This window comes from Salpingoeca rosetta (genome assembly GCF_000188695.1).
Source record: "Salpingoeca rosetta unplaced genomic scaffold supercont1.6, whole genome shotgun sequence".
Classification (NCBI taxonomy): Eukaryota; class Choanoflagellata; order Craspedida; family Salpingoecidae; genus Salpingoeca; species Salpingoeca rosetta.
In genome coordinates this window covers 1092537-1102235 of record NW_004754928.1, presented here as the reverse complement: position 1 = coordinate 1102235, position 9699 = coordinate 1092537, and the positions used below count along the sequence as shown (strand labels likewise).

General features: G+C 53.2%; 3 protein-coding genes across 3 annotated transcripts in view; 2 read left to right on the top strand and 1 right to left on the bottom strand.

Moving 5' to 3' along the window:
• Window positions 1-3888, top strand: part of PTSG_11926 (uncharacterized protein) — a gene marked incomplete at its 3' end in the record, with an annotated part of 7395 nt that extends 3507 nt beyond the window's left edge. Inside the window, exons 4-7 of the mRNA XM_004996252.1 lie at window positions 233-2384; window positions 2781-2972; window positions 3024-3663; window positions 3874-3888. Of these exons, the coding sequence (XP_004996309.1) occupies window positions 233-2384; window positions 2781-2972; window positions 3024-3663; window positions 3874-3888 (2999 nt within the window). The remainder of the gene's footprint in view (window positions 1-232; window positions 2385-2780; window positions 2973-3023; window positions 3664-3873) is intronic.
• Window positions 3889-4488: 600 nt separating this feature from the next.
• Window positions 4489-5314, bottom strand: PTSG_11925 (uncharacterized protein; the record flags this gene model as incomplete). The annotated part of the gene is made up of 3 exons (XM_004996251.1): window positions 4489-4695; window positions 4877-5127; window positions 5275-5314. The coding sequence occupies 3 exons, from the start codon at window positions 5312-5314 to the stop codon at window positions 4489-4491; spliced, it is 498 nt and encodes a 165-aa protein (XP_004996308.1).
• Window positions 5315-6125: 811 nt separating this feature from the next.
• PTSG_11924 (uncharacterized protein) lies at window positions 6126-8843 on the top strand (the record flags this gene model as incomplete). Its single annotated transcript, XM_004996250.1, has 6 exons — window positions 6126-6150; window positions 6313-6395; window positions 6543-7091; window positions 7425-7542; window positions 7860-8399; window positions 8494-8843. The coding sequence occupies 6 exons, from the start codon at window positions 6126-6128 to the stop codon at window positions 8841-8843; spliced, it is 1665 nt and encodes a 554-aa protein (XP_004996307.1).
• Window positions 8844-9699: the final 856 nt, after the last annotated feature.

Sequence of the window (9699 nt, the reverse complement as noted above, 5' to 3'; positions counted from 1 at the left end):
CAAACGCTCCTGCCCAATACCAACGCATCATGGATCACATTTGAAAAATCTTCCCTCCGAAAACGTCTCCTGTTACTTGGATGACATCTCATCACTCTCAAATGGGATGATAATCATCTCCAAATTGTTGAAGACGTTTTGAAAACGCTCAAGCAAAGTCATTTGCACTTGAACAAAGCAAAATGCGATTTCGTGACAAATTCCGTGGAATGGCTTGGTCACACCCTTTCAGAAGAAGGGCACCGCCCCATTGAGAAACAACTCGACCCAGTTCTTCACTGGCCACTGCCCAAGACTGCTCACGATTTGCGACAGTTTCTTGGCGCTGCAAACTACTACAAGAAATACATTCGCAATTACTCCGACTATGTGCAACCATTGTTCAGACACACAAGTGGCACAAAGAAAAACTCGAAGAAGCGACTGTCAAACTGGACGCAGGATGACTCGCGAATCTTCAACAATCTCAAGGCCACCATGGCCAAGTTGCCCACGTTGTGTCCCACGCTCGACCTTGATCCTACAGAGCCACTGGATCTGTTTACAGACTCCTCCGACAAAGCAGTCGGCGCTGTTCTCCAGCACAAGGGTCGCCCCATTGAGTTCTACTCCAGCACCCTTTCAGTGCATGAGCGAAACTGGCCAATCAGGCAGAAGGAGCTGTATGCCGTCATCAAAGCTCTGCAACATTGGCGTTACCTTTGTATCGGTCGCCCCATCACTGTTTACACCGACCACAAGTCGCTCGAGCGAGTGTTGGCACAGAACAAGATACAGGAAGCCCGCATTCAGCGATGGTCGCTCTTCCTCTCAGACTTCAACGTTACTTTCAAGTACATTCCAGGCGACAAAAACGTCGTTGCGGATGCACTCTCTCGCACCTGCATGGTCAGGGAGCTGCTTGAAGACGAAACAGTCAACATCCGCTGGTCTGACTACCTCAAAGACCCTTTCTGGGAGAAGATCATTCACGACCTCGCGTCCTTTCCACAGTACAAACGTGTTGGCGACCTACTCTATCACAAGAACCGCATCTGCGTGCCATCTTCCAGTCATAGAAGCGTAATGGCCATGGCGCATGATGGGCTGAGCAGTGGACATCAAGGTGTTTCCAAGTCTCAGGCCCGCGCTGCGCGCGAATTCTATTGGCCGGGGATGCACAGTGCGATTCGAGAGTACGTTGACACTTGTCACACATGCGCAACGGCAAAGAGTGGTCGTAGACTCAAGGTCCCCACCCAAGCCTTGCCGGTGGCACCATACCCGTGGCACACAGTCACAATGGACTTGATGGTTGGACTACCAACTACATCTCAAGGACACGACGCTATCTACGTGTTCGTAGACAAGTATTCCAAAATGGTCCATTTGGCCCCTACGTCCAGCACTGTCGATGCCCAGGGTTGTATTTCACTATTCATTCAACATGTGTACAAGTTACACGGACTCCCCGAAGTCCTCATCTCCGACAGGGATCCGCGGTTCACCGCAGCTCTGTTCAGGAAAGTCATGCACAAGTTCAGCGTGCAAATGAAAATGTCAACAGCGGCCCACGCTCAGACCGACGGACAGACCGAAAGAGTCAACAGAGTCGTTGGGAATATGCTCCGCTCATACGCAAAGTCGAATCAAAGTGCATGGGTTGATTACCTACCTACGATTGAGTTTGCTATCAACTCATCACCCGCCGCCTCCACAAAGATGGCACCCTTCGAGGTTTGCAACGGCCGGATTCCAAGACAGATTGGACTGCCTGCTCGCTTGTCAGGGCAAAGCCCTGTGCTCCCAGACGAGCTCATGGATCGGTTGGCAAAGATACAGCATGAAGCATCCTCCAACTTGCAACAGCACTTTGACAAGGCTTCGTCATCAGAACACATTGAACCCCCCTTCAGGGAGGGAGACGAAGTGTATGTTAGCACACACTTATTACGAAATGAAGATGCGAAGTACCGCTCAAACAAACTCACACCACCATACGATGGTCCGTTCAAGATTAAGAACGTTCTCGGTCCAGCGCATTATCGCGTGGACTTCTCACCATTGAAAGTGCGCATACACGATGTCATCAACATCAAGTTCCTGAAGAGAACGAAAGGCACCCGATCTGTGCATCGACCAGGTCCTTTGCAAGGGTTCAGCGATGATGTGTACGCAATGGAACGAATCCTGCGCCACAGAAAGCATCGCGGTAGACTCGAGTACCTAGTAAAGTGGCTCGGCTATCCGGAATATGAAGCGACATACGTTCAGGCCAAAGACATGATTGGCTCACGATGCAAACGCTTATTGGCTGAATATCAACTTCAGACTGCCAAAGCAGATGCTGCCAAAGAGCGCTCTCTCAAACGCAGGTCTCAGAAGAGCAACGCTCGACACATAAGGTCAAAGACCTCAAAGCGTTAAGCCCTGATGGCGGGGAGAGTGTAGTGAGACAGCACTACAATACAAATCCTGAACTTAAGTGTCGTGAAGGAGTGTCAAGGCATAGTCCTCCCGGAATTCAGGACCAACACAGATTCCGAACCACACAACAGAACGGAACTACCACTCCTCACCAAGGACACCAACACCCAAGATCCGACCCCCTTGCTCGTCTCTCTTGACCTTGTGCCTGTCTCTACTTTCCTTGCTTGATTGTTGTCACTTATCTTATCACTCCACTTATCTCATCGCCCCATCCTATTACCCTGCCTTCTTTACTTGCGACTACGTCTCCCGCACAGTATACAGCAAGACCCTACTCTAAGTCCCAGTCAAACACTCTTACACACACACAGACCAGTCACATCACAACAGTCGGCCTTGTGCTTTGGCAGCATTACCACCGTCAACGGCTCGGTCGTTGCCCGCGGCAGCTTCAAGCACGGCGCCATTTCAACCGCCAACTTTGGAAACGTCTCCATGGTGGGCGGCGACGTGGTGCTGAGCCGCAACCTCAACCTGACAACGCTCGACTTTGGCAGCGTTGCGTCTGTTGGTGGCAATATCGACCTCAGCTACAACTGGCCTCAACGTTGAAGGGCGGTTCAGCGAGAGTCGCAAGAGTTGCACAGGTACAACCTGCCAATCTCAATAACCAACATCGACCTCACGCCACTGACGTCCATTGGTGGATCCCTGAACCTCACTGACAACTCGATCGGCAGCGTTGACTTTGGATCGCTCACCAGCGTCACGGGTTCCGTTGATCTCGCCTGGACCATCGCGGACACCCTCCACCTGCACAACCTGACCAGCGTTGGCGGCGACCTGAACCTGGGCGGGTGTATGTTTGACACCGTCAACATGGCCAAGCTCACGACCGTGGGCGGCAGCCTGAACATTGGGTTGAACTCGCTCGACACCTTTGACTCCAAGAACCTCGCTCACATCGGCGGCTTCCTGGACCTCAGCTTCAACGAGCTCGGCAATGTAACCTTTCCCAAGCTCACACACGTGGGCGGCTACTTGGACCTCAGCAGCAACAACTTTGATTCCATCGACTTTGGCTCTGCCCTCGTCCGCATTGACGGCTACTTGGACTGCAGCACAAACAGCCTCCTCAACACCATCAACTTTGGAGCCCTCACCACCGTTTCTGGATACCTTGATGTCACGGACACGGACCTCACCCAGCTTGACTGCAGGGGCCTCGGCAAGTGCATCAAGGCCGATTCCAGCGTGTGTGTGCGAGTGTGTGTGTGCGAGTGTGTGCGAGTGTGTGTGTGTGTGTGTGTGTGTGTGTGTGTGTGTGTGTGTGTGTGTGTGTGTGTGTGTGTGTCTACGTGCTCGTATTGCGCATGTCCTGCAAGTTTCATTGATTCTTGCGCTGTTGTTCCGTTCCATCTTTTCGTGCGGTGTTCACAAGGTGGCGGCAATACACAACCGCAGCAACAGCTCGCATGAGCGTTGGTTGATGGAGTGACTATGTCGATCCAGTTGGGGGTGAGGCGCAGCTTGCTCTTGTTTGTGCTCATCATGGAGGCCACCCACAAGAAGACAAGATAGAAGACTCTCTCCTTCTTCGCGACACTGTGAGTGCTCAGCACCTAACGCAAGGGATCTTCACGATGAGGGGCAAGCTCTGAAGTAGTAGTTGCACAAGATGTCGTGGATTTCCATCACACTATGAGGAGCAAGTGCACAACATGATCGCAAACGCTGCAGGTTCACTGTGTTGGTTTGAGCCACGGCAACATGGAAGGAGTACACGCGGCAAGGGTGACGAGCACGAACAAGGAACGTACCAGGTGAAAAGGAGAAGGGAAAGGATGACATGGGACAGAAGCAAGAATGGGGTGAAGTAACAGCAGCAGTGGGTGCGCACAAAGTGGCTGCAGGGAGGCTAGTAGGGAGGAGGGAAGGGAGACAGAACATAGTGGTGGAAGAAGAAACAGAAGGGCGCTGCAACACAGCCCACGAAGAAGATCCAAGGCGAGCAGGTAAGCAGACACACAAGTAGAGAAGAAGACAAGCGTACAAACACACGCATAACGTGTCTTCACATCAGCACACTGGGTCGATGACGAGCACAGACCCGGCGTTGGCATTAGGAATGCAGTGGACAAGGCCATCCACAGCAAGCAAGCACGCCTCCTGATGTTGGTGGTTGATGCTGCCGTTTGACGCAAGCACGTCGCCAGCCCACTGTACTGTAATCGCTGCGTGTGGAGCTGTGTCGATGGCAAGCATCAGGAGGCGTCGTCGAGTGATCTGCTGGCTGGGACATTGTAGCTGAGGTCGTTGCCTGCCTGTGAGGTCGCCTCCCTCACCACGAGTGCCAGAGAATGTGTTCCGTGGAATGCAGCAGTAGTGGATGATGCCGTTTCCAGCTGGCGTGCCTCATCAGACAGCTGTGTTGGTGGTCCTTGGATCAATCGAGGATAGTGGATACAGTGTCGCAGTCGCTGATGAAGGCATTGTCCTTGTTTGAAACAAGGGATGATGATTCAGCATGAAGATAAGGCCGCTGCTCGCTGGAACTGTGGTCGCTGCGTCGAACAGGGGTGCATGGAAGGGATCGATGATGGGCACAGATGCACGTCTCTGCGCACAGATCAAGTGGTTGTTGCTGTTGGTGTTGTTGTTGTTGTTGTTGTTGTTGGGGTTGGGCACGACACCACCCATGCCACGTTGCCGTATCTCCTGTGGTTGGCTGATTTCATGCACGTAGCTTGCCGCTTCAACGTGTCACACGATGGTGCGCTGTGTCTAAGAGGCGTCCTCGCCATTGGCTGATGGGTGCTCCTGCAGCACTGTGCTCCATTCTCTGCTGCACTGGTGCAAGCACACCGTTCACGTCCACCATGCCCGTTGGCTGACTTGCGTCCATCAGTGGGATGGATGACTGGTGTTGATGCGTTGATGTGGAAGGGAAGGTGCCGACCTTCTTGTGTCAATCACAACTTTGATCCTCCCCAACAACCGCCACGCTTTCTCTTGCACAACACATGGTCCCGCCACCACCGTGGTGCACCTGTATGTGTCTGTGGCAAGAGCCATCAGTGTCGCAAACGAGAAAGAAGGCGAAGAAGAGCTCAGATGGCGTCCACATTCGTCCAAACAGAGCGAGCAAGCACTGGCTGACTTGTTGCGGCAGTGGAGTGTGTGGTGCGACAACACAACAACAATAACTGTTGTGTGTATTGTGTATTGTTTTCGTTTTCTTTGTGCTGCAGGAAGGGGAAAGTACTTCCAAATCAGGTGGCAGGTGTTGCCAGAAACGCAAGGATTTTCCTTTTCTGTCAACATGGCAAGCAAAAGAAGGAAGCAAACAGCGCGGTGCGTTTTGTTGGTGTGAGCGCCACTTTTCGCCAACAAGAAGCAAAGGACAGAAAGCAAAAGGAGCAAGCAAGCAAGCACACTTCGTGGTTGGATGGTTTGTGGATGCGATCACAAAGAAGACCTTCCTCGCGAACACGCCAGCCAGCAAGCCAGCAAGCACCTCGTCGTTGTGGTGCAACAATAGAAGAGGGACAGCTGCTGCGCGTGTATTATTGATCTGTTGCACAAGCAGTGGCAGCCACTCCACGATGCAGTGGGCAATGGAACCGTGCTCTTTGTATCGCACACATGGCGGTACACGAAGATGACACAAGTGCTGAACGTGTTCAGCGTGCTGCTGTTGCTTTGAGAGTTTGCACATGAAGAAGGAGCAGGCAGGGAAAGGTAACGGCAAGTGTATGTGTGTGTGTGTGTGTGTGTGTGTGTGTAGAAAGACGGTGTGTGTATGCAATACCCTCTACTCACTCTACTAAATGCTCCCACCAACCACTGCCTTCGAATCCGATCTCACCACCTTTCCCCACCACCCTGCTGCTACCATATCAGGAAGCATCTGCCGCAAGAACTACCCCCCTCCCCGACTCTCATGCAAGCACCTGCTCGACGCTCGACCTCCATGCGCACACAATGTAAGCCGGCTGCAGTCACGTCCCTGTTCATCACTTTTATTCCTCCTCAACCACACGCATGCGCACGCTCATGCCGCGCACACTCATGCACACGCACACAAACGCACACATGTGACATTGCCACCACCACCACCTGCAGTCATACAGCGTGGGCGCTCGCAGGAGAGCAGACTGGGGATGAGCGTGGCTGAAGTGGTTGAGGAGGGCAAAGAGCTCGTGCACGAAGCAGAGGATATGGCAGAGAGGGTGTGCATCCACAGCAATCACAACAACGCCACCACAATGAATGCGGCGGCACTGCTGCAACCAGTATATGGGAGCGGCATCACGCCCATTCCAACCAGCATTGCCTGCGCCTGTACATGGGCCAGCAGCGCCACCGTCCCTGACGCATGCCATGATGCCGACATTGTCAACGACACCAACCATCACAAGCACATTGCGGCCGCTGCTGCGGGGTTGCAGTGCAGACGCCAGAACATGTCGACCTCATCTGCAGCACCGGCAACGACAGCAACAACAGCCGTGATGGCAGCAGAAGCAGCGGCAGCAGTAGGGCTTGTCCACCTTCCTTTCCGAACACGGTGCCGCCGTTTCCTCATGTCTGCGACGGCTGCAGCGACAGCGCCACGGCCGTTCAGGGGCACCCCTTCTGTCGCGGACCTACTTGATGGCATCACCATCGTCCTGATCATCGTCCTCTTCGCCACCGTCATCAACACCAACGACTGAAGCAGCAGCGACTGAAGCATCACCATTGCGAACCACTGCTGCACCTCCAGTACTGCTCTCGACATATGCAGCGCTTGCAGAGAGACAGCTGGGGACGGATGAGATTCACATGCTCAGCTGTCGGTAAGCTATGCACACCAGTGTTGTGGTGTTTGGGGTGTCTTCAGCGCATACTCGATGGCACAACGTCCTGTGTGCTCACTCACCTGCGTGTGTGTGTGTGTGTGTGTGTGTGTGTGTGTGTGTGTGTGTGTGTGTGTGTGTGTGTGTGTGTGTGTGTGTGTGTGCACGTCTCAGGCTGTGACATCGAGGATTGGACGGGCGTTTGAATCCAAGCACGCTTCAGTGCAGCAACGACGAAATTCGCAACCACCGCCGGTTCAAGGTAGCAGACAGAAGGCTTTTCACTGCCCAGGTGTGCATATCTGCGTGTATGCACATGTGTATGCATGGGTGTGCATGCATGTGGGTAGTTGTGTACATGAGTGCGTGCCTGTCTGTGTGTGTGTGTCTGTGTCTGTGTCTGCATGTCTGTCTGTGTCTGTGTCTGTGTCTTTGTCTGCGTGCCTGTGTCTGTGTGTCTGTGTGTCTGTGTGTCTGTGTGTCTGTGTGTCTGTGTGTCTGTGTGTCTGTGTGTCTGTGATGTAGTCCGTCTTCTTCACTTCCCCCATTCCCTCACGTTCTCACGTCCTCACGTCCTCTCCCGCGGCACGCGCCTGCACTTGCAAACAGATACAGCGCATTCCTTTCCTGCGTCATACGACGGCACGGTGTACGTGGCAGACTCATCAACGCAGTCTTCCACCGAGGACAGACAGCGGTGTCTGGGGCACCAGCTGCGGAAGCTGTACAACATCGAGGCAGACCACGTCGTGCACCTCAGGGATGTGCCACAGCAGCAAGACAGCGTGTCGTGTGGCCTGTTTGCGCTGGCATACGCCACACTGCTGGCTGCTGGCCTGCATCCTCTCGACTTGAACAGCGTCAGCATGACGGCACACCATCTGCGCACGTGGTACTTGCAGTGCGTGGCTGATCGGGAGGCAGATGTTGTGGAGGCGCTGCTCATGAAGCTGCTACAAGAGGCACAAGTCCATGACGACAAAAACAACGACGACGACAACGGCCTTGAGTCGCCACTCCACCAGCGACGCTGTCTGCCTGTTCTGCAGAGGCAGCGGGCCCTTCACTTGCAGCCGACAAGAGAAGAGGACCGAATGGCCTTCTCTGCCACAAGCGGCGAGGTGGTTGAGGTACATGACAGAAGCGATGGTGTGGAGGGGGAAGAGGAGGTGGTGGTGATTGAAGGTGCTGCGTTCGAAGAGGGTTACGATGGCGGTGATGTGATTCACGTGGACGGAGACAGTTGTGATGACACGGGCGAGCCGCAGCAGCCACACTGGCCACAACAACATCAACAACAACAACAACAACTTCGGCAACAACAGCAGCAGCAGCAGCAACAACAACAACAACAACAACTACTACTACTACTACTACTACTACTACTACTACTACTACTACTACTACTACTACTACTACTACTACTACTACTACTACTACTACTACTACTACTACTACTACTACTACTACTACTACTACTACTACTACTACTACTACTACTACTACTACTACTACTACATCGGCCACACTTACAACAGCAGTTGCAGTAGCTGCCACAAGTGCACCATACCGTCGCTCAGCCTGGGCTGCTGAACGATCAGTTCCCGCATTATACCCAGCAACAACAGGAACAGCAACAGCACAACCACCAGCAGATCCAGCAACAGCAGCACTCGGCATCGTGGCAGCTTGCGCTGCCCCATGCACGAGGTGCCAAGAACAGACGCAGTCGGAGACAACGTCGCCAACAGCACAGACGCAACACGCAGAGCACATCAACGTCGTCCGCCTCCATGCCCTGGAATGCGCAGTGTGGTCCCACCACTCCGGTCCCTGAAGCGGAGAGCTGGCGCATCCCGTCACGCGGTTCTCGTAGCACGTGGAAGATACACTCATGTGTGTGTGTGTGTGTGTGTGTGTGTGTGCGTGTGTGTGTGTGTGTCTGTGTCTGTGTATCTGTGTGTGTCACACGTGCTACCGCTACTGCAGCTGCTGGACTGTCGTTCTGTGCCTTGTACCGTTGAAGATGAAGGCATGCCAAGTTGACGAGCAACCTTTGCTTGCGTGTACCCTGCAAATACAACGCCAACAAGGGCGCGATGTGCGCTCTTGTTGGCGTATGCCTTTTCTTTCTTCTTCTTTTTTTTTTCTGTGTTTTGTTTGCGCCATTGCACGACGAGTAAACAGCGAGATGCAACGGGGAGAAGGTGTTGACATCGTGCACAGAAGCTTGTCTGAGCGATCTGCAAAACCTTGGATGCTCTGATCAAGCGAAATAAAGTTCAACCAGAAATGCCATGTGTATTCCACTGAGTTTAACAAGGCATTATGACAAGAACATGAACACACAAAATCACGTTTTGGGCTTTCCTGTTGGTTCTAGCACACCAAACAACGTCATCTTCTTTGTGCTCATGAACGTGACAAGCACCGCTGCTATGGTCAACGC